The 25,110-nt window shown below is 34.0% G+C and overlaps 1 protein-coding gene across 6 annotated transcripts in view; it reads left to right on the top strand.

The window, feature by feature from the left end:
* LOC127553548 (interleukin-1 receptor type 1-like) overlaps positions 1–22,747 on the top strand; it is a 73,456-nt gene extending 50,709 nt beyond the window's left edge. For 4 of the 6 annotated variants that reach the window (XM_051984333.1, XM_051984332.1, XM_051984334.1 and 1 more), the window contains 9 exons: positions 3,648–3,885; positions 6,937–7,123; positions 8,104–8,269; positions 9,590–9,655; positions 9,787–9,901; positions 11,741–11,892; positions 12,919–13,062; positions 14,158–14,325; positions 20,523–22,747. In XM_051984333.1, the coding sequence (XP_051840293.1) occupies positions 3,648–3,885; positions 6,937–7,123; positions 8,104–8,269; positions 9,590–9,655; positions 9,787–9,901; positions 11,741–11,892; positions 12,919–13,062; positions 14,158–14,325; positions 20,523–20,911 (1,625 nt within the window). In that variant the 3' untranslated portion in view covers positions 20,912–22,747. Of the gene's footprint in view, positions 1–3,647; positions 3,886–6,936; positions 7,124–8,103; positions 8,274–9,589; positions 9,656–9,786; positions 9,902–11,740; positions 11,893–12,918; positions 13,063–14,157; positions 14,326–20,522 lie in introns of all 6 variants that reach the window. The other 2 variants (XM_051984331.1, XM_051984336.1) reach the window with 2 other exon arrangements.
* The last annotated feature ends 2,363 nt before the right edge of the window (positions 22,748–25,110 follow it).

Genomic DNA, 25,110 nt, shown 5'->3' with positions numbered 1-25,110 from the left:
TGTTTTATAATAAAAAATCATGTCAAATTTTAAAAAGATATATTTCTGCTTAAGTTAGGAATGTAAATAATTATTGGTTGATGAAACTGCTTTATTGTTTTTAAACAAAAGTATGATTATGATACGTAGATTTATTTAAAAATCTACGTAGACTTTTTAAAATCTATGTAGATTAAAAAAAATTATGGGGCAGCTACGTAACACAGTGGATAGAGCACCAGCCCTGAAGTCAGGAGGACCTGAGTTCAAATCTGGTCTCAGACACTTAACACTTCTTAGCTATGTGACCCTGGACAAGTGACAACCCCAAATGCCTCAGCAAAAAAGAAAGAAAGAAAGAAAGAAAGAAAGAAAGAAAGAAAGAAAGAAAGAAAGAAAGAAAGAAAGAAAGAAAGAAAGAAAGAAAGAAGGAAGGAAAGAAAAAAAAGAAATCATTACAATGGAGTTGTATTTGCAACTTTACTATTAAAATCACCAGAAAAAAAAAAAGAGAAAAAAAGAATTTAATTAGTGTAGATGATTCAACCTTATATCCTTTCCAAGTTGTCCCTGAATTTGCTTTCCTCATTCTATTGCTATTTAGAGCATAGGACCATAAATCTAAGAGCTGGAAGAGGTGTTATAAACCTTTTGGCTCCTTCATAGCTGTCACAGTGTAATCCTTGAATATGAAACTGAATCTTTCTCTTCATCATACCTAGATTGGGTTTGTTTTGTTAAGGCTGATAGGAAGAATAAAAGGGAACCTATTGTCATTGAGTTGTATGTGACTCTTTGTTATCCTGTTTGGGATTTTCTTGGCAAAGATAGGAAAGTGGTTTGCCATTTCCTTCTCCAGCTCATTTTACAGATGAGAAACCTGAGGCAAACAGGTAACTTGCTTAGAGTCACACACCTAGTGAGCATCTGAGGCCAGATTCAACTAAGTGTTACTGACTTCACAGGCCTATCCATTATATTACCTAGTGGCCCTTTACTCCCTACCAGTAGAAAGGTTCTGTTTGAGCTTTCTTTGACCTCCTTATGTCCTGCCTTGCCCCCATGGCAGATGGTGCATTAGATAAGAATGTGGGCCTGAAGAGCAGGAAGACCTTAGCCTCAAACATCTAGTTGTGTGGCTCTGGGTAAATCATATAGTCTTGGTTTGTAAATCTGTAAAAAGAAGATAATAATAGCAAGGTTGTTGTGAGGATCAAATGCATTAACATGAAATGTTTTGCAAACTTTAAAGTGCTATATACATTCTTGTTGCTATTTTAATCATGGAAAAATAGTTATCTTATAGATCTTATTAACATGAGATCTGTAAATTTGCTTGTTTTATTTTGTTTTTAATACTGATAGCCATGTTTCAACATGGTTGACTTTTGAAAAAATATTATTTTATTATATCTTTAAAATATTAACTGCCAAAAGAATGTAAAAAATGCAAACAAGATTAAGAACCTCTATTATAATATAATCCTACTTATGTCAGAAGTCCTTTCAAGAGTATTTTTATTCTAATTACCACTTTTTCTGCTTTTGTCTTTGCCTATTTTTTTTTTCCTATTTGAGTAGAAACCCTGGTTGTGATCTATCTGTCCTGGATAAAAACTTAGCTGGGTATAGTGAAAAATAAAATTTACATTCACTCCTCTTTCCCCCTCTACATGACAACCATAGATCCACCTGATCTCTAATATAGACTAATTTTTTTATTAATGCTTTTTATTTTCAAAACATATGAATAGATAATTTTCTAAATTCATCCATATAAAACCTTGTGTTCCAAATTTTTTCCCTCTCTTCCCCCCACCCTCTCCACTAGATGGCAAGTAATCCACTATATGTTAAATATGTGCAAGACAACTTTTTTTTTTAAAGAAATCCTAACCCTTTACTACCTTTGCTGTTATTGTTTACGGGTGTCAGTCATGTCTGACTTTTCATGGCTTTATTTGGGTTTTCTTGACAAATATGCTGAAATTGCAATTTCTGCCTAGAGTTGTTTAAAGATAGTGTTATAATTTGAGTAGCAGTGTTATATAATAGAGATAATGCTAGTTTTGGAGCCAGGAAGACCTGGATGAAGTCATGTTTCTGGCATTCACTAGCCATGTGACCTTGAATGAATCACTTGATCCCTGGGAACTTTAGGTGAGAAGTATCACATTCAAGAACCACAAAATTCCCCAGTGGGCAACAGCTAGATTAAAATGTAATTGGGAAATAGTAAACAAAATAAATTAAAATATAATACAGTTTTCTAAGTCATTATGTAGGGATCCATTTCTACTTTGGTTTAGTACCCCTTCTCTAGGCAAATAGATAGTGTTTCCCAACAGATTTTGTTCTTCAAACCTCTTTCAATAATAAAAAGTAATATGCTCCTTATAAAATTCTGCAATCATTTACTGCTTAAGCTACCATGAAAGAATATTTAGCATAAATAATTTGTACCATCCTTTGAAACCTTAAAGGAGCTTAAGAATCCCTAAGTGAGAAGCCTTACTCAAGATTGTTTTCAGAGAAGGTACTGACCTACATTGAAAGCAAGTATTTTCTTCCTAGAAGCTCCTTATAACAATCAAATCATAGTTTTAATCCCCATCCTATTACTATCCTTTACCAGTGATTTAAAGGTTTTTTTTTCCTTTTCTTTTTTGGGGAGTGAGTGTGAGTGAAGCAATGAGATTAAGGAACTTGACCAGGATCATATAGGTAGTGTCTGAGGTCCAACTTGAACTCAGGTCCTCCTAACTTCAGGGCTGGTGCTCTCTACACTATACCACCTAATTGACTCCTAAGGATGTTTTTTTTTTTTTAATTAATTAGCTAATTAATTAAATTTGGTTTTTTATTTACAAAGCATATGCATGGGTAATTTTTCCAACATTGATTTAAGGACTTTTTTCAAGGATAATTTTGATTCTTTAAAATTTCATCTCTGTATAAACTGCAAGTTCACTAGATAGATGAGCTTTATCTTTATTGGAGAAGAGCCATTTCAACCTGAGAGTGAAGGGAGTTGAGCGGTGACTTTACTCAGACCTTAACTGGAAGATGAATAATATGAGTGTATATGACTTCTTTTTCATTCTGAATTTCAATTTCCTCATCTACAAAATGAAGAGATTGGATTACATGATTACCTAGTGCTCTTCTATGTCCTAAGGAACCTATTTGGTTGATAATTGCAAGGAGTTCTCAGGCAATTATGGGTTGTTATTTTTGTTTTGTTTTGTTTTGTTTAAAAGGCAATTGGGGTTAAATGACTGGCCCAGGATCACACAGCTAGTAAGTATCTGTGACTGGATTTGAACTCACCTCCTCTTACGTTAGGGGCAGTGCTCTATCTACTATGCCATCAAGCTATCCTTCCCTCCCTTTTAAAATTAGTAAATAGATTAATATAAATATTGTAGGTTAATAGAAAGGTAGTTAGACCAGAAGATCCCTTAGAGTTCATTAAATCTAATCCCTTAATTTTATAGATGAGGAATTTGAGGACTACATGGCTCAATTAGTTTCGCACTATTTAGTGCCTGGGTAAAAATCAGACCCAAATGTCCATGATTCCCATACTGTTCTTCTGCTGTTCTGTTCTTCCTTTTATATAGTAAGCTTTGAAGGAAATAATCTATAACTGGATTTTTTTTTTTTAGAAGATGATTGTGTGGAGTTTGAAGAGAATATAATATTAGTTACTTTTGAAGATGAGCTTGCTGTTCGTCACAGTAATTCTAGAGTATTTGGCCCTTACAGTAACATAAGTTGGTATGGAAGTGATGGTAAGACAGTCATCTCTATGGATCAGAACTCTAGGGTTCACCAGTACAGAGAGAAACTTTGGTTTGTTCCAGCTGCGACAGAGGACTCAGGATATTATTATCGTGTTGAAAGGTAAGAAGTTTGTTTTTCTGTTTTGTGTTTTTGTGTGTTTTATGTTTCTTCCCCCAGAAACTAAATGAAGTTAACAATATGGGTGATACATATAGTAGGCGTTAGCATGTTTGGGACCCTAATCAAATATTTTTTGTAGGATTTCTAGCTATATAAACAATTTAATTAAAAACTATTATAAAATTCATGGATACACGGAAGCTATATTGATATATCATTTTATTGTTCAATTGTGTCAGCTGTATACAACTCTTTGTGACCCCATTTAGGGTTTTCTTGGCAAAGATACTGGAGTGGTATGCAATCTCCTTCTGTGATTCATTTTATAGATGAGAAACTGAGGCAAATGGTGTTAAATGACTTACCCAGGATCATATGGCTAATAACTGGATGAAACAAGATTTGAACTCTAAAAAATGAGTCTTCCTGACCTTAAGCCTAGCACTCTTTCCTCTGTGTCACTTAGCTACCATGTATCATTATGCTCTGGTATAAATTAAACTTAAAATTAGTTAAAAGTATACTTTTATATAAGTATATATTAAGTATAAAAGTATACTTTGTAAAAGTAAATGTAAATGATGCCAAGTTAAATTTCCATAATATATTGTATCATATAATATATTGTATATATTGTATACAATATATTGTATCATAATTATGATAAAATAATTATATAAATTATATTATATTAAAGATATGCTTTCTTTAAAGTATTTAAAACTCTTACTCACTTTTTTTTTTGAAATATCTCACTAAATAAATTCTAGGATCATTTTGAAAGCCTGGATATCAATGTATAATTGGTTAACTTTTGATTATCTCCAACCACAAACTAAGCAAATTCTGTCTAGATCAGCAGCATATCTGAAACACATTTATATGTATATTCCTACTTTTGTCATTTCATTAATATGTATTAACACAGCTAAAGCTATATCAAGACAGACAAGCAAATCCACATATCAGTTAATAAGATCTGAATTATAATACTCTACAACTGATGATTAGGACATTTGATAGGATTTTCATATACATTTTCATGAATATGTTCTCATGAAAGTATTCCCCCCTTTTAAAAATAAGTCTAGGGTTTTGGCTTTTACTGATAATGATGTTCATACTTTTGGTGACCTTCTCAAAGTAAGTGGCACAAAACCTAAAAACCACATTTTAATTTTTTTGATGGTATTTTATTTTTTTGAAATACATGTAAAGATAGTTTTCAGCATTGATTTTTTTGTAAGATTTTGTGTTCTAAATTTTTCTCTCTCTTTCCTTACCTCCCCTAATCCCAAGACAGCAAGCAATCTGATATAGGTGATCAAGTATCAAAGTATAACCCTGTTAAATGTATTTCCACATTTGTCATGTTGTGCAAGAAAAATCAGACCAAAAAGGGAAAAAAAAACCCCAAAACTTCAAGAAAGAAAAAAACAAAAAGTAAAAATACTCTACTTCAATCCACATTCAATATCCATAGTTCTCTTTCTGGAGGTGATTGACATTTTCCATTCCAAGTCAATTCAAATTGCCTTGAATTATCTCATTGTTGAGAAGAGTCAAGTGTATCACAGTTGACAGTCATATAATTTTCTTGCTACTATGTACAGTGTTTTCTTGGTTCTGCTCATTTCAATCAGCATTAACTGATTAGCAGATTAACATTAGCAGATCTTTCCAGGCTTTTCTGAAATAATCCTGTTCATTGTTTTTTATAGAACATTAATATTTCATTACCTTCATATATCATAACTGATTCAGACATCCTCAACATCTACTCAATTTCCAGTTCCTTGTCACTACAAAAAAGCTGCTATAAACACAAAATCACATTTTAAATAATCATATAATATAGAATGATAGTTAGCAGTGAACATAACTTTGATCCTAAATTATTTTTAAGTAGTTTTTTAGCATGTCCCTCTCTACATTGATTAAAAGTGAGATTAAAATTACTCATGAAATTGAAATTACTTGATTTCATTGTGTCTTTGTGCACTATATGTACACCTTTAAACAGGGGATTTTGATACCATGACATAAAAAACTGGGAAAGGGGAATTGTAGAATGTGAGCTCTTAAAAGGAGATGGATTAATAAAATATTGGAAGGAAGGAAATACTTAAAGGAAATAATCTATAACTGTATTTTTTTTTATTTTTTAGAAGATGATTGTGTGGAGTTTGAAGAGAATATAGTATTAGTTACTTTTGAAAATGAGCTTGCTGTTCATCACAGTAGTTCTAGAGTATTTGGCCCTTACAGTAACTAACATAAGTAGACTGTTAAGTGGCCTAAAGAATAAGCCTGTTTGGTTCTGCAAACATATATTGTATCTAGGATATAATGCAACACATCTAACATATATAGGACTGCTTGCTATCTAGGGGAAGGGGTGAAGGGAGGGAGGGGAAAAATCGGAACAGAAACGAGTGCAAGGGATAATTGTAAAAAAATTACCCTGGCATGGATTCTGTCAATATAAAGTTATTATTAAATAAAATAAAATAAAAATATAAAAAAAGAATAAGCCTCATAATCTAGGTTTCTTTATGTTATTGTTGTAAAGGAAGTTTATAAAGATTTGAAGTGAACTTTGTGGTAACATTACTGAAAATTCTCCTTTTATGCACACAAAAAAATCAGTATTAATAAATGCTTGCTATGCAATAATGCCTGCTATTGGGCATTGACAATGTATGGTCTATGACAGTAACCCATGGAATTTCTAGCATCACAATTCTGAGGGAATTCTAATCCACTGATTGTTAAAGACTGAGTCTCGCCCCTCCCCGCCTCCCCCACTAGCTATTCACAAGACTATTTTCAGATATTCCCAGAAAACATGAAGCTTCCCAAGTTTTTTGTGCTTATATCTTAGGAGCGGGAACCCAAAGCACAGGACTCCTTCACTCTCATGTTTGGGGCATGGACCCTGTTAGTTTAAATTTACTGGTAGGCCTGGTGATACATAACCCATAATAAACTGAGGAAAAGAGAACAAGACTTGTAACAGGGTACAATCCAATCATTTTATTTTCATTGTAGAAATTCTACCCATTGCCGTAAACAGAAATTCAAGATAGAAATTTTGAAGAAGCATCCTGGAACATGTTATGATGAGCTCTCTGAATATAAACAGAAATTGCTTCCAGGACCTGGTGGCTTCCTTGTATGTCCCAATTTGGATATTTTTAAAGATGACAGTAATCTGTCTAAAATTCAATGGTATAAGGTAATTTCTTTCTTAAAAGTTGTATCACACTACACCTATTCCTCTCCTTCCTCCTCACACTCAAAAGTACAATTTGGTTAAAGAAAATTAATTCAATGAAAATAGACAAAATAGTAACCTTGCAAGATGTTTATCATATTATGATGATGTGAGATGACACTTCTGAGGAAATAACTATCAAAGCTCAAATTAAATAGGGGCGTAAAACTCCATAAACCCAACTTGGGGATTCTATAAAAGTATTTTAACTTTTGCTTATTGGCCCCCTGGCTTTCTTTTTTATTCCTTTCTTTTCTTTCTTCCTTTCTTTTTCCCTTTCTTTTTTTTCCTTCCTTCCTTCCTTCCTTCCTTCCTTCCTTCCTTCCTTCCTTCCTTTCACCCTCCTTCCTTTTCTTTCTCTTTTTCTTTTTCTTTCTTTCTTTTTCAGCCTATGCTTTTTAAAATCTAGAGAAGGAAAAGTTATGAGGGAAAAAGAGATTATATATTGATATGAGGGGAGTATTTGCTATTTTGTATATTTTTTACTTTGCATGAAATAATATCCTTGAATTTACTTGCTTCTCTCTACATTTAGTTTAAGAAAACAGATTGGGGCAGCTAAGGCCTAGATACATATTGAATACCTTTGAAAACTAGTGACATGGTTATTCCCAGAAGATAAGACATACAGCTTAAGAAAAATAGCAAAGGAAGGAAATAGTTTAAGAAAGGACCCATTAACATTATAGTCACTAAGATGGTTAGGAATGAAGTAAATAAAACAGCAAAGAAATTCTTTTCCATTCTATCTATAAGTTCCAAAGTCATATAAATCTAAATACTAGAAGGTGACAATAGGGGGAAGAGAGAGGGATGATTAGGGACAGAGATTATTCCTGTGGTATGTGCATGTATATATGTATGTTTATGTATGTATGTGTGTGTACATATATGTATATATATGTGTATATCCAATAAAGGAATTTATTTTCTGTGTCTAGGATTGCAAACCTCTCCTTGGCAATACAAAATTTAAAGTCCTAAAAAATCATCTTTATCTGGGTAATGTAGAGAAAGAAGATGAGGGGCATTATACTTGCCTTTTATCCTATGATTATATGGGACAGCATTATAACATTACTCGGGCAATACATCTAAACATTATAGGTAAGTGTCAAATAATCTTAGAGCTTTGAAAAGTATCTTAGAAATAAACTAGTTTTGTTGTCCCATAGTTCAGATGATATTAAATATAATATTTAAAGAGAGTGACATGGCCTGTTCATAGCTATGCAGCCAGACATTCTTCCTTTATTTTCCATTGTCTGATGCTTAACACTTAAAGGTTCATTGCTACCTTAGTAAGTACATGGAATAAAATTAACTATGTTCTAAAGGAAGAAAGTACTTTTGGTGTCTGAGTGCTCTTAATGGGACAATGTACTCCAAAGCATGAATATAAAGTCTAATCTCTTATCTTAGAGAGATGAAGTCTTTTGCTCTAGATATCATTCTAGCAGCAAGGACTTGCAGACTTTCCAAAAGTTGTAGACAAAGTCCTATACTATTGGAACTCTCAACTGTAAGTCAACAGGTTGATTATCCAGTGGTTCTATTTCATCTTAGGGAAGGACAATAAATACAAATATATGTATATATTTAAATTTAACTTTTAAGACTTTATAAAATTTGATCATGTTTCTACCCTTGCTCTTCACCTTACTATGTTGAAAAGTCTTAATTATTTTCATTTGTTTTTATTTAGTCACCCCTCTATTATCTTAGTAATTTTATTTGCTCTTCTCTGCTCATCTTCCATCTCAATTTTATCTTTCTTGGGATAGTATAATAACCAAAACTACAAGTGATGTTCCAGGCAAGTCCAAATTTTGAAGAAATGGATAATTGGGGTATCATGCCATCTTTATTTCTTAAATCAGACACTGGCACACCATCATCCAGCTTTCAATTCAAGATACAGGGACTTCCAGAGGACTCTAATCCCTACTTTGCCCTAAGAAACCTTTATTATTATTTTCTCTATCCAAGCAAAAGCTTTATTCTATTCCTCTCTATCTCTACCTTTGTCTTTGAAGATGATTACAATCACTTTAAGAGAAATTGCAGAATGAAAGGCCTTAAAACACAGGGTTTTACACTGACACATTAACTGACACATGCTTATTAGAGTTGTCTTTATCATGAATTCAGTAAAAATGGAAGGCTACACTTTAACAATACCAGTAGCTCTGGCTGAGTAATAACCAAAGGATTTAGGATATGATGTTAATTTGGGCATGTACAGGCAGATTCCTCATCTCTTTCATACACCTAATTCCATGTCAGCTACCTTACATTGCCTGAAGACTTGGGTTATTGCTTAGATAGATGTGATCTAGCCAGTTTTGTGAGTTAATTCTTTGAAATTACAGTATGTTGAAGACTTAGAAATCGTTGTGAAAAATATCATTTACTTTATTTTCTTAGGAAGAGGAAAGAAAAATATACCAAAGATTCTGAGTCCAGAAAACAGGACAATAGAAGTGGAACTTGGTGAGTAATACCAACATTTGGTTTTCTGTCCTTTCTAATGAGCTAAAAGCTCTCATTTATAAACTGCATATATTTTCCTCTCACATTAGTGAAGAAAGATATCAAAGAGTTTTTGAATGTTATTTTTGTAGGATCCCAGTTGCTTTTAGACTGTAACTTCACAGCTCAAAAGAATGATATTCAATACTGGACTTGGAATGGATCGTATGCTAACAATGAACCTAATGTCACATGGTCTGAACTTTTGTAAGTGCTTCATTATTATGTAAATATAAAGGAAAAGACTCGTTGTTATTTTGTTAAGTCATCAATAGAATCTTTACCAAGCTAAGAAATGATCAAAATTCCTTTTTAAAAAGCAGTTTAAATTATAGATTAAAAAAATTTAAAGATTTTATTAATTATCTAATCCAATATTGTCATTTTATAAATTAAAAAACAACTGAGAACTGAAAAATGAAATTACTTATCCAAAGTGATAAAGTTGGGTGGTAGAGCTCCCATTTCCTTATTTCAATATAAGTATTCTTTTTGCTATATTATGCCGTCATTTAATTTACCTTTCTTGGTGAAAGATTAGGAGAGTCTCTAAGACTCTATTAACCTTGGCAGAAAGTGGACTCACCAGGTAAGATCATTCTTATTAGGTTTTAGAATATTCTGAAACTCCATAGCTAGCAATATGAAGAGTTCTGACAATCTTCAAAATTTCATTGTAGTTAAAATGTAGAGATATTTATACAGGGACAAGCAGGAGCTGGGCAGGGTAGATAGAATGCTGGCTCCATGGTTAGGAAGACTTGTCTTCCTGAGTTCAAATATGGCTTCAGACAAGTCAATTAATCTTGAGCAAGTCACTTAATCCTGTTTGCCCCTACTTTTCAAACCACTCTATCTTCTTTGACAAGAAAATCTCAAAAAGAGTCATGAAAAGTCAAATACAATTGAATAACAATAATGATACAAATATTACAAAGGGCTGCTATAAGTAAAATTCTATGTAAATTGTAAAGTAATCAATAATTGAGAGCTATTATTGTTAATTTTGTAAAAATTGGGCCCTTAAATCTTGTTCCCCTGTTTATCCCTGTTGGACTGAGTTCTCTTTAACACACACACAATTTGTTCTAGAAGTGCTTATAAAATAAAATTACATACTTTTTACTCTACTGAGTGGAGATCCAAGTGTTTGAGTATATTTGTGTGTAGAAAATCCTAATTGCAATCTTGATATATTCATTTTTATCTTGACATCATAAATTGGACTTTAACTATTCATTTCCAAAGTAACTCTCTGATTCTTTTTTTTGGATTCTCCCCCTCCACCCCCTTCCTTCAAGTCATTCCCTTCATTACTGAGAAAGCAAGGACTCTCTGTGGCTATCTGAACTTGCCAACTTCTGTGGAATCTTGTTCTTATAGAAATCTTCCTGAAGTTATCTTTTCTTTTTCTTGGCATCTTACCCAAGCAAATGTACAAGAGAAACTTGCATGTCATCCCTTACTTGATCCCTGTTCCTCAAATGCTCCCTTATGGCATTCTTAATTTTTCCTAACAACAATGCTGAGTTATTTTTTTTTTCTCTATAACTGCCTCAGCTTCCTTATACTCACTCTCTTCCAAGAAATTCTTCTCTACTAATCTTTTATCCTTCCTGCTATTTACTTCTCTATGCTGATTCCATCTCCATGGTCTCATTATTCAGGACACATCACTGTAAAGACCTTCTTAGAAGCTTCCTTGTCTTAATATGACATGAAACCCACAATAGTTTTGTATGACATAGCCAGACTTGTGTTGCAATTAAGGTGTTTGTCATAATCTTTTAAAGTTGGAAAGGTCCTTAGAAATTATTTAGTTTCATCCTCTTGCTCCATACAAAAATGTTTTCTGTCACAGCTCTGAAAAATAGTTATCAAGTTTCTGCTCAAACAGAACTAGTGATGGGAAATCACAACACAGGTAACAGCATGAAGACTTTGTCATTACCTATGCAATAATTTATTTTAATGAAAAAAGAGAAACAAAATATTGAAGTATTGAAATTTTCCTAACCAGCCTTATTTTTTTTCTTTCTTGAATAGAGTTCCAAATTTAAACAATTTGAACACTGTTACAAGAGTTTCAAGGCTTGTCATTTTAAAAGTGGAAAGTAGACATTATTTGTACCCATTTTTATGCTGGGTTAGCAATGATGCTGGTATAGTAACAACATATATTGCCTTGAAACCAAGAGGTAAGCAATTTGATTGTTTATTAGAATTACAGTTATATCAGATTGTACTAAGCTCTCCACTTAAAAAGGAGAATAAATGTATATATAGAATCCAGAGTCACTTTCAAGTCATGATGAAGAGGCTTTTTATATAAAAATATAAATGTAGGGCATCAGGAGGAACTGTGTTCAAATCTGGCCTCAGATACTGGGCAAGTCACTTAACTCCAATTGCTCAGGAAAAAAATTATATATATATATATATATATATATATATATATATATATATATATATATATATGTACATCTATAAATTTATTTATACATAAACATAATTTTATATTAATAAACTAACTTATGTTTTATAAGTATAAATTTATATTACAAAATATAAATTAATAAATATACTAGCTTTAATTTGTGGGGAGGGGAACTTGTGGACCTAGAATCCAAGAGCAGTCAAGTTGCTGTATAACTTGTGTATAAGTTGAGACGGGGTTTTTTTTGGACATTTTTTGGGATATTAATTCATAAATATCATTTATTACTAGAAAGATGGATTTATATTTTAGTTCAATATTTTAAAATCCATGATTTCTTTGGTGTGTAAATTCCATTTACTGATGCAGGTCACAACCGTCTCATGAATTAAAAGATGATTTTTAGTGGAAAATTATAGATAGAAACACTATTCTAATATAGAGCAATAGCCCTGGAGTCAGGAAGATCTGAGTTCAAATCCTACCTCAGACACTCATTAACTATGTGACCTTGGACAAGTCACTTAACCTCAATTCCCTAGGGAAAGCAAGAAAGCAAGTAAGAAAGGAAGAAAGGAAATAAGATAAAACTAAGGAAGGAAACACAGGTGTAGATAGATAGATAGATAGGTATACATATATCTGTATATCTGATATAATGAAAACAAGAGACAATGTTGTAAGAAACCAGAGAAATTAAACTTAAAAGACTCTTTTTCATTCAGATGTGCTTAAAATCTAATTGCCTAAGGTATAATATTTGCATTTCCTTCCTTTTTTGAGGTAGTCCTAGATGCCAGAATGTACTTGATTGGAGGATTCATCTCTTTGGCACTAATAGTTACATTCTCTGTGTTTCTCTACAAATTTTTCAAAGTTGAAATTGTGCTTTTATATAGGGATTCTTGCCATCCATTTATCCTGAAAAAAGGTAATTTTTTTTTCCTGTATAACATTATCTTTTGAATATTTATAACTTGGACAAGGAGGTGACAATCTGGCTTTTGTTGCTGTTACTTGTTTCCTTGTGGCCCATGTTTAATAGACTTACAGATAAGAATATCTTAATAAAAATTGTTATATTACTTTGTAAGTCATTTTGTATGAAGCATGAAGTCATTTTGTCTATAGAATGTAAACATTGTGATAAAAAACTTTTTTTATTCTGGTAACTGAAATTTTCTCCATTTTGAAACTACTTTGTTGGGATAGGAGTGAGGTGGCTACAGGTGGATATTTTTAATAGTCCTTCATGATCTCTGTTATGCAGTATGCCTTCTAGAGAAACAGGTTAGCAGATTGGGGCATCTCAGATGAGATCTATCATAGAGTAGGGGTGGGGGAGCAGAACTAATCACTCACCAACCTACTTAAAGGACAGGAAGTTAGAATTTATGGGTGAGACTTTGGGAGAGGAAGTGGGAGCCATAACTCTGCTAAAGAGGCCCAAAATTGAACTTATTTTAGATCTCAGGCTAATTACATCATAGTGATTACACTTGAAGGAGAAGAGGGTCAATGCATGAATATTTTCTTCCATTTTTTTATTATAAGTTAAGAAACGAATGAATTTTAAAAATCATATACTATAATTTTTATTCATTCTAAATGTTCTACATGATAACAGGATGCTTTAGAAAATCTAAGCTAACATTTATTTTTAACTCTAAATCAGTAATTTTGACTGCAAAATCATGTTAAATGCAGTAGTGAAAAAATATATCACTTAACATAAAAAGTTTTCTCATTTTTCTTTTTGGCTTTTCTGAGAAAGAGGGGCCACTTCCAAATTGGTAACTTGACTATTTAAACAGGGATATTATATGTGTGTGTGTGTATGTGCGTGTAAATATAAATATAAATATATATATTTAAATAATTAAATAGACCTTTTGTGGTAGCTATTATTTTATTCACATTATGATTCCAAAAAACATTAATATTAATTTGGAAATAGATGTTTGTAATTTCTACTTTGTCAGGACTAACTTTTTGAATGCTAAATACATTATATTTCATTCTTTAGCTTCAGATGGGAAAGTTTATGATGCATATATATTATATCCAAAAAATTTTGGAGAAGGGTCCACCTACATCTCAGACATCTTTGTGTTTAAAATCTTGCCTGAAGTCTTAGAAAATCAATGTGGATATAATCTGTTCATCTATGGAAGGGATGACCTTGTTGGAGAAGGTATGGAGAAGGTTTAAAATGGGGGAAGAAGAACTTTCTAATAATATGTAATGTTTTATATTTCATAGAGTCACAGATTTAGAACTATTACTACTACTGCTGTTACTACTACTACTACTTCCTCTTTTTCTTCCCCTTTTTTTCCTTCTTCTTCCATAATTTTTCAGCTATGCCTGACTCTTTGTGTCCTCATTTGAGGCTTTCTTAGCAAAGATACTAGAGTATTTTGCCATTTCCTTCTTTAGTTTTTTTTTTTTTTTTTGCAGATAGGGAAACTGAGGCAAACAAGGATGAGTGACTTGCCCAGGGTCACCAAACTAGTAAGTTCCTGAAGTGAGATTTAAATTCCCAAAATGGAATCTTCCTTACACTAGGCATACTCTATCCACTGTGCCACCTAGCTGCTGCTGCTACCACTACTACTATGACCAGTATTACTACTATCACCACAACAACCACCATCACTACTACTACTACTACTACTATTACTACCACTATCACTACCATGGCTAGCTAGAATCATTTATATGATACTTTAAGGTTTGCAAAATACTTTAGGTATGTTATCTCATTTGACCCTTATATTAACCCTATCAAGTAGGTGCTATTATTATCACTATTTTTTCAGATGAGAAAATTGGGGATTAAAGTAGTTAGGTTACATACCAAGAGTCACACAGATGATAAATATTTGAGGAAAGATTTTAACTGAAGCCTTTTTGATTTCAAATCTATGTACTGCATCAGTAAGAAGGCAGTTGTTGCTGGATCATAAAATATATGGAGGGAAGTAAAGTATAAGACTGAAACTGCACAAAGAGATGAAGTTGTGAAATACTTTAAATTCCACCCAGAATATTTTATATTTAATCCTGGAGGCAATAGTGAACCAGGAATTCATTGAGTAGAGGATGGAGCATGACATGGCCACACATGCACTTTAGGAAAATCACTTTGATAACTGAGTAGAGAATGAATTGGGTAGACAGAAGCTTAGGGCATGGAAACTAACCAGAATGTTTTTACAATAATTATCCAAGCAGGACTTGATAAGCGTTTTCACCAGGGTGATGGGTGAGTGAATGGAGAGAAGGACAGGAAGTGAGAAATGTTGTAAAGGAAGGAATGAAAATACTTTGTAACAGATGGGATTTGAGGAATGAGTGAGAGAGAGGAGTCAAGAATGACACAGAGATTGTAAGCCTGAGGGACTAAGATGAGAGAGGTTATCTCAATAGTAACAGGGAAATGAGGAAGAGTAGAGGGTTCTGGGGAAAAGATAATGAGTTCTAGTTTAGACATGTTGTGTCTGGCATGTCTATGGCACATCAAGTTTTATATGTCCAAGACATACTTATAAATGTGAGACTGAAGCTTAGGAGAGAAGTTACAGATCAATATACAGATTTGGGAATCATCTCTGTACAGAAGATAATTGAACCCCTGGAAGCTGATGAGACAACCAATGAAGATAATATGCAAGGAGAAGTTGAAAAGGTGAAGTCAGAACTAACTCAGTGAGTTAGCATGGTCTGGATTAAAAATTAGTGGCAGAATAGATAGAGTGCTGAGCCTGGAGTCAGGGAGACTCATCTTTCTGAATTCATATCTGGCCTCAGAAACTTACTAGCTGTGTGATCCTGGACAAACCATTTAACTCTGTTTGTCTCAGTTTACTTATCTATAAAGTGAGCTGGAGAAGGAAATGCAAACCATTTCACTATCTTTGTCAAGAAAACCCCAAAGGGGGACCCAAAGAGCTCAACATGACTAAAAATGACTAAACAAAGACAACAATAGCAATCAAGGAAACTAAAAAGAACCAGTCAAGCAGATAGGAAGAGAATTGAGAGAGATGTGACATAAAAATCTAAAGAGAATCCAAGAGAAGTTGGTGCTTAAATGTCAAAATCTATGTGGAGGATTGAGAAAAGAAGATTAAATCTGTCATCTAAAAGATCATTGGTGTCTTTAGAAAGAGTTGAGTAATCAATCATTTCTATTTTTAAAAATAGTAATAATATATATACTTTTTTATTTTTCAAAATACAAGCAAATACAGTTTTCAACATTTACTCTTGCAAAACCTTGTGTTCCAATTTTTTCTCCTTCCCTTCTCTGGGCAGCAAGTAATCCATTATGTAATGGATGTGTAATTCTGTTCAGTTAGCTTTTTTAAAATCTCCTTTTACATTTTTAAATGAGGAGTTTTGTTCATTACATTTTTTTCCATTTCACAGATTTTGTTTTTGAATGAATTGGTTTCTTTTTCATATCTATTTTATAAGGAATGATATGATTTTTCCATCTCATCAAATCTATTTTTTAAGGAGTTTTCTTCAGATAATTTCTGTTTTCCTTTTCCATACCCTCTTACAAAGATCTCATTTCCTTTCCTCATTTTTCTTTTAACTCTCTTTTAAGATTCTTTTTGAATTCTTCCAAGAGAGCTTTGTGAAATGAGGACTAACTCATATCACCCTTTGGGCCTTTATCTGAAGCTGATTTGCCTTTAGGATCCTTAGGGTTTGAGGTCTGTTCTTCTCTTTCTCCATAAAAGCTGTGTATAGTCAGAGTTCTTTTTACTTTTTTGCTCATTTTTTAAAAGGTTGAGATTTGCTCTTAATGGTGACAACCACTTTAGTTTGCCCTGGGGCCAGTGCTGCTGACTGTCTTCCGATGCTGGCCAGGTCCCAAGTTTTTCTAGGGTGCAATTTGCTTTTTTAAATTGCTTTGAATATCTCACAGCAAATCTGTTGAACTACTGGCTTGTAATAGGATAGAGTAACCTAAGAACTGCAGAAGATTTCCCAGTGCACAGATGCCACAATGCCCTGGCTCTCCTCCCTCTTCTCCCCCCCCAAAAGTCTCCTTGCACTGCAGTCTGGATTTGTCAGCCTCTCCCTCTGCCTGATTGAAACACACCTTTTCAGAAGTTCTTCCAAAGTATCTTCTTCTGGAAATTTGTTTTACTCCAAATATTTGTGGGTTCTATCACTCCAAACCAGCTCAGAGGTGTTGCTCTGAGAGACACCAAGGGGAGCTCTGATAGAGATGTGTTTATTCTCTGCTATCTTGGCTCTTCCCCATGTGTAATTCTTTTAAACATATTTCTACTTTTATCATGCTGTGCAAGTAAAATCAGATCAAAAGGGGAAAAATGAGAAAGAAAAAACAATAGCAACAACAAAAATGGTGAAAATACTATGTTTTGATCCACATTCAATCTCCACAGTCTTTTCTCTGGATGTGGATGACTTTTTCCATCACAAGACTATTGGAATTGCCTTAAATATCTTATTGTTGAAAAGAGCTGTTTATTACAGTTGATCATCATCACATAATCTTGTTGCTATGTACAATGTTCTCTTGGTTCTACTTACCTCATGGCATCAGTTCATGCAAGTCTTTTCAGGCTATTTCTGAAATCAGCCTGCTCATCATTTCATATAGAACAATAATCCACAATTTATTCAGCCATTCCCTAATTGATGGGCATCCCCTCATTTTCTAGTTCCTTGACACTACAAAAAGCCTACTACAAATATTTTTGCTACGTGGTTTCTTTTCCCTCTTTTTTGGATTTCTTTAGAATACAGACCCAGTAGAGATACTGCTGGATCAAAGGGTAAAGCATTTCTATTTTTGAAAAAAAAAGATCTAGAGGAAGTTTTTGGGAAGATGGCAGAGTAGGTTAGAAAACCCCAAGCTCTCCATATTTCCCTACAAAAAACAAAATTGTGCCTTAGGACCAATATAGATCAATGAAAAACAAAGATGACTTGGAACAGAACAGGGGTCCTCTTGGGAAAACCAAGAAGACCCAAAGAAAGACTCCAGATCCAGACCAGAGTTTAACTGATATGAAGTGAAAACATGAAAACATCTCCAGGATAGCTCTGAAGAAACAGCAGAAGGGGAGCCCTGGGACTAGCTGGCATCTGGAGCCTCAGCCACATCTATAGGTCTTGGACCTTGTGGGGAGTCCAGGAAGACTGAGGGAATCTCTCCTGAAAAGGAATGCCAGGCCCAGCTGTGCAACAAAGATGCAACTCCTAAGCAAAAAGGAAGCAGCACACCTAGTGAGTACAAAAGCAATGGAGCAGAGATGCTGCTGGTTGCATTTGCAAGAGGTGGGGAGCTTCTGGTTTGGAGTTCCAGGTCAGAGGGTAAGCTGAAGTGAAGCCAGAGGCACCATCTCCCAAACTCCCTATCCACTTCAGGATTAGAGGTGCTTTCTCTAAAAAGTTCTCATTTAAAAAAATAAACAGGCAACAATGAAAGAATCCAAGCATAAAATTTATTATGGAAATAGGGAAGCCTATGCTTCATCTTCAGAGGAGAACATGGAAGTAAAAAAAGCTTCTCCTAGCTCAAAGAGTAACATTAAATGGCTAACCTGCCCAGAAAGAATTCATAGAACTCAAAAAAGACTTTAAAAATCATACGAGAGATATTGAGGAAAAACAAATGACAAATAATTATCTAAGAAAAAAAGATTTTGAGAAGTCAACCAACTAGAAGAATCTTAAAAAAGAAAATAATTCTTCAAAATTATAATTGGGCAGGGTAGCTAGGTGGGACAGTGGATAGAGCACCAGCCCTGAAGTTAGAAGGACCTGAGTTCAAATCTGATCTCAGACATTTAACACTTCCTAGCTGTGTGATCCTGGGCAAGTTACTTAACCCCAATTGCCTCAGGGAAAAAAAAATTAGAATTGGCCAAGGGGAATTCAGTGAAGCTATCAGAGGCAAAGAGATCCTACACAGAAAACACATAGCAACATTAATGCTAAATTTTAAAACCCCCATTTTCAAAGAGAAAATTTTACAAGAAACATATAAACAAAACCATTCAAAAATGCCTTTGAACAAAGACAAGATGGTCTCTGGTCCGATATGAGTCAGACAAAATGGCTTCATAGGAGGATTTTTTTCATCTATGCTCATACAGAGTATTTGTATCTGACCTGTGGAAGAGCATTCTAACATCATATTGATCTGATTAGCCACAACAGGACACACTAACTTGAACTGAACATAATGATGTCATTTGGTACCCTTCGGGAATGAAGGTTACTATCCAACCAATTTTCAACTATGAGTTCTTAGGGTATCAAAATATAGTGCTATAGGAAGTTTTGAGAAAGAGGAGATTATTGTTTTAAGTTGGTAGGATGGGGAGGAAGGCTTAACTGAGCCTTTCAAGATGAGGGGATTTTTACCAGTGAGAGAGAGAGATAAGAGAGTATATTTTAGGCTTGGAGGAATGATATGATTATGGAAAGTCAAAAAATGACTACATAAGATAAAAAATATCTATGTAATAGTCCATTTTGGCTGATATTGTAAATGGAAGTAATGTTTAATAAGATAGGAAAGGTACGATGGAGCCATATCAATCAGTCAGTCAATAAGCAACAATATTTTTAAGTAACTATGCACTAACTACTCGGTTGGGCTGTTGCTATTTGACCTTCATTTTTAAAGAGGATTATGAAATCATGGTATGACATGCAAATGAGTTGTATTTAATTGAGGGAAGACCATGTAAAGGCACCAGCCTCACTCTATTAATTGAGGGAAGACCATGTAAAGGCACCATCTGGATCCAGTGGCAAAATATAGAGCAGGATGACTTGGAGATGGCCCTTGATGTAAGGGAAGATCTTGGTCTTAAAAAGTTAAGGTCTTTAACAGGTCTCAGTTTGACTAAGGTGATACCCATCCAGTGATTAAGGCTAGGTAAGAATTGAGGTAAATATCGACCTCTTTTACCTAGTCGCAAAAACCAAAAATTCATTCTGGGAGGGGAAGATTTTATTAGGCACTGAGTACACAAATATACAAAGACAGAAATGAAAGAGGCCTTCTTCTCAAGGAACTTGCATTTTTTTGGGACAGACAATGGAGGGACTTTGAGTTTGTTGGGTGTTAAATTAAGTTCCAGGAGAACAGAGACTCTCTTTTGTCTTTTTGTATCCTCAATGCTTAGTATATGGCCTAGTATATGGTAGGCATTTAATACATGTTTATTGATTTATTGTCTTCTAGGCACTAAAGGTTTTTGATTAAGGTAATAGCATGGTCAAATTAGTAAGAGCAATGAATTGCAAAGAGAAAAGCAGGAAAAGAGGTTAGAAGAATGCTGACTTGAATATGACTTTGCATATTATATTATACCTTGTATTTTTCAGATGCTATCATGGCTATCAACGAGAACATTATGAAAAGTAGAAGACTGATTATTGTCTTAGCAGGGGAGCAATCAAGTTACAATTGGCTGGGAAACACATCAGAACAGCAAATAGCTATGTATAATGCTCTTGTCCAAGATGGAATTAAAATCATCCTGGTTGAACTAGAAAAAATTAAGAGCTATGGAGATATGCCAGAATCCATTAAATACCTCAGACAGAAGCATGGTGTCATCCGATGGAAAGGGAACTTCATGGAAGAATCCCCATCTGCAAAGACAAAATTCTGGAGATGTCTCCGTTACCACATGCCAGCACAGCGGCATTGGTCTTCTTCCACAAGGGAACCCCTGGTTCTAGATTCTGCTCTGAACTCTAAGAAGAAATAGTACATGGCACTTTAAGCACTCAGGGAATTGTTCTGAAAGCTTGAACAGATGACTGGTCTTTTTATAAGTAGAAGCTGTCTGTTTGCTTTAAAAGATTTCTAGGTTGGACAGTTTGTCATGGTGACTTTTCCAGTCTTGAGAGTTCTCTCTCTCTCTGTCTCTTTCTCTGTCTCTCTCTCTCTGTCTCTCTGTCTTTGTTTCTGTCTCTGTTCCTCCTTCCCTCCCTCCCTCCTTCCCCCCTCTTTCTCTGTCTCTGTCTCTGTCTCTGTCTCTGTCTCTGTCTTTCTCTCTCTGTGTCTCTTTGTCTCTCTCTGTATGTGAGAATATGACTTGAGAAAGATGATATGAAATAACAGAATGGATTTAGAAATTAATACCTGTCTAGAAAAGATAGCTGGCAAACTTGATCTTGACGCTTTCCTTCAGAGAGCAATGCAGTTAAAAAATTCCTCCCAAAACTGTTTTTTAAGCTTTGAGAAATGGAATTTCATAGATATTTTTGTATCCTTTTTGCACTTGTTGTATAAATCTACATCTGCTGCCACCTGTCAGTTTCTAAAGAAACAATGAGAATTTTATTTTGAAGCCTTTAATTACATTGGTGAAAACAATTCTCTGGAATTGCAAATTTGAAAATAGGAGAAGGGGTGGGGGGCGGGGGGAGACCGAGAAATGAGTGTCATTTATATTGGGATCAAGATTTCACTGAAGCACATAACAGTTTTTTAGATGCCGGTCTCAAAAGAAATAAAAATACAAGCATATCTTAGAGAAACCTTTATTTCTTCTTATAAGATTATATTCATAGAGATTTTAGAAAGGACACGGATAATTTCAGTTAACAAACATTTATTACAATACAGTGGTACAACACTTGTGATGGTGCCACATGTAAAAAAAGAAAAAAGAAAACTTCCTATTAAGTGCCTTACAAAAGTTTTATTTATAATGTTCTGCTAAGTAGGTTTGTTAGGAATCTTGGGAATATGAGAGTAAATTCTAAATCTTAGGATTGTTCTAACTTAGAAATAATAGTGTAGTCTGTGAAAGAAAGAGAAGGTGAAGAAAATGATTAAAAAAGAATGAACACTTAAGATTTCTAAGAAGTGAGAAGTGCAACTGGAGAAGAATTAACACAAGAAGATTTAATTACATTGGTTTCTCAGAGAGGAAAATTTTAATTTTTCATTCTGGGTGAACTCCTTTTGCCTTTTTGCTTTTTAATAAACACATTAGTTTTTTTTTTCTGGTTGCCTCAGAAGGCTATATCCCCCGCACCCCCATGACATATCAAATTAATGAGATTTTTTAAATTGTACTTTTAGTTACAATGCTGACAGTTTTAGTCAAAAAAAAAAAAGTTGTGGCAAATGTAGCAAGGCAACATCATTGAGAGATGTCCTCCCTATCATTCTTCAGAAAGAAAAGCATTGAGCCATTTTTTGATAAACAATATTGTTTGTATGTTTTTATTATAAAAGCATGTTTGTTCACTTGTTTGTATAACTTCAACAGATGCTAAATATTTTTATGTATTAAAACACAAAGTTCTTGATTTGCAACAAACTTTTTTATTGGTTCCAATCTAAAGTATTTGTTTTCCAATAAAGTTGTCATCAACTTGTATCTTTATTAATCTGATGGTTAATATTGTCTAAAAGTGCATTTCTTTCCTCACCTATCTCTCTACCTTAAGCTCTCTCTCCCAGGCTTGAGCTATAAAAATAGAACTCCAAAAATTTGGCTAAATTAAGATTCTACACATATGATGAAAATGGAAGTCAGAAGAAATTTGTGCAAATCAATGAGTTATGAATAAATTGAGTTTTAAAGTTAGATTGCTCTATTTGTTGAAGGTTGTTTTGTTTCTTTTTTGAGGGGGAATGGGGACATTTCTAGCCTCTTTGTATCTTTACTATAAAAGAAAGTCAAAATGTAAACTTTAAAACAATGACATCCCATCCATCTGGGACTGGTCCCTTGGAAAGAGGGCTGGATTTGGGGACAAAACATCTAGCTTTTTATTCCCTTTGTGACTATTATCAATTGAAGCTTGTTGAGTTTTCCTCTCTAACATCTCTTGCATATGTTCCCTTCTCTCTTCAGATATGACAAACTCTCTGGTGCAGCCCTTTATTACCCTGTGCTTAGATTATTACAATAACCTCCTGGTTGGTTCACTTATCACAAATGTCTCTCCTCTCAAGTCCATCCTCTCCTCAGATGTCAATGATCTTGTCATTGACATAGAAAATATCTGACTATGTCACTCCCTACTCAATATACTCCAAGGGCTCCAGAATCCAAGATCACCTTCAAGATCAAATAAAAATTTTGGAGTTAGTCAAAGAAAGCTTTTCATAACCTGTGGTCCCTTATCTTTTCAGTCCTCTTACATTTTATAGCCATCCTACCTCTCCCCATCCACTCCACATATTCTGTGATTTAATAACACTAGCTTCCTTTGCTGTTTCTAAACAAGCAACAACAATTAACAAATAGGCCAATTAGTCTTACATTCATAAAGCCTTATGTGCCAAGCACTATGCTAAACATTTTATAATTTTTACCTCATATATTCTACCTTGGGAGATAGGTGCAATTATCTCTACTTTATAGATGAGGAAACTGAGGCAGACAGAAGTTAAGTGATTTTCCCAGGATTATAAATATAGTAACACTCCAACTTCTAACTGAGAATTTTTGCTGGCTATCTCTCTCATGCCTCTAAGGCTTTCTCTCCTCATTTCTTCCTCCTGGATTTCCTGACTTCCTTCATATCCTAGCTAAAATCCTACTTCCTATAGGCAATGTTTTGTTCCATCTTAATGTTTCATATTTCTGCACATAGCTTACTTGTACATCACTGTTGAATCCCCAATTAGACTCTGCTCTTGAGAGTGGATGCTCATTTTTTTTCTCTCCTTTATATTCCTAGCACTTAGGACGATGCTTGGCACATAGTCGGCACTTAAATGTTTATTGACTGACTGACTCAGGTCTCAGTTTTCTCATTTGTAAAATGGCTCAGACTAGAAGTTTTATAGTTATAAACTTATGATCCTATGAACTCAAATTCACTCATTAACCCAACAAAACCAAAAATCTGAACAGCTTTTAAGGACTCAAAGTACAGGATCATAGATTTAGGTCTGGAAGGAACCTTTACAGGACATCTAGTTTCCTCTAAGCAGTCAAAGTTTCTTCATTTTAAAAGGATTTTAGTCTAGTTCACACAGCTAGTAAGTTCAAGTTTTGGGTTTTGACCTGAAAGATTTGGCTCCAAATAAAATACCCTTTCTACTATAAAATATCTCATGTAGCCCTGTTACTATTATCAAAACAAAAATGAATAAACAAAATTTTGATCACTTGCATTCAAAGCCTGAAAAAGATGAGAAGTAGCAAATAAGAAAAAGAAAGAGGAGACGTTATAGATAGGCATATTGATTGCTGTGAAAAAGGAGAGCTAATATGTAGAGAATTGAAAAGCAATAAAATAAGATAAAAGAGCCTAAGCACAACCATTTGGGATCATTTGTCACTATATTCTAGGATAGCAGATATCATAATATTAATTCCCAGTTATTAAGAAAATAGCTAGATGATCCAGTGGATAGAGCACTGGTCCTAAAGTTAAGAGAACTTGAGTTCAAATCTGAACTTATACATTTAACATTTACAAGCTATGTGATCTTGGGCAAGTCACTTAACCTTGATTGCCATATAAAAAGAATTAAAGAACAAGAGGACTTCTAGGGGCAAAATCAAGATGACAGAATGGAGAAAGATTAGCTTTCCCAACATTCTCCCAAACAACTTTTTTAAAAGACCTCAAGTTGAATTCTGGAGTGGGAGAGCCAATAAAAGTCAGATGAGAGATTCTTTCAGTTCAAATAGATTTAGAAGATCAGAAAGAAAGATTTGTGACATGGGTGTGGAGGCTCACGTGAAACCAATAAGAATGAAAGACCAGAGAGCTTTGGCAACTCTCAAGTCTGAGATGGTAAGGGGACCAGACAACTGATCAGAAAGAGATTATAGGGGATTCCATGCTAGCACAAAGATGCAGGACCAAATGCTATTTGTCAACTCTATTTCCTGTATCTAATTCTGGGTCATAGTTCAATGTGGAGAAGAATGCTTTTAATCAAAAGGGACCTTGAGGAACAACATTGAATGTAATCCTAAGGAATCAA

The sequence above is a fragment of the Antechinus flavipes genome, chromosome 3, assembly GCF_016432865.1.
Source record: "Antechinus flavipes isolate AdamAnt ecotype Samford, QLD, Australia chromosome 3, AdamAnt_v2, whole genome shotgun sequence".
NCBI classification, from domain to species: domain Eukaryota; kingdom Metazoa; phylum Chordata; class Mammalia; order Dasyuromorphia; family Dasyuridae; genus Antechinus; species Antechinus flavipes.
Note: the sequence above shows the minus strand (reverse complement) of the source record. Positions and strands in the feature narration are given on the sequence as shown.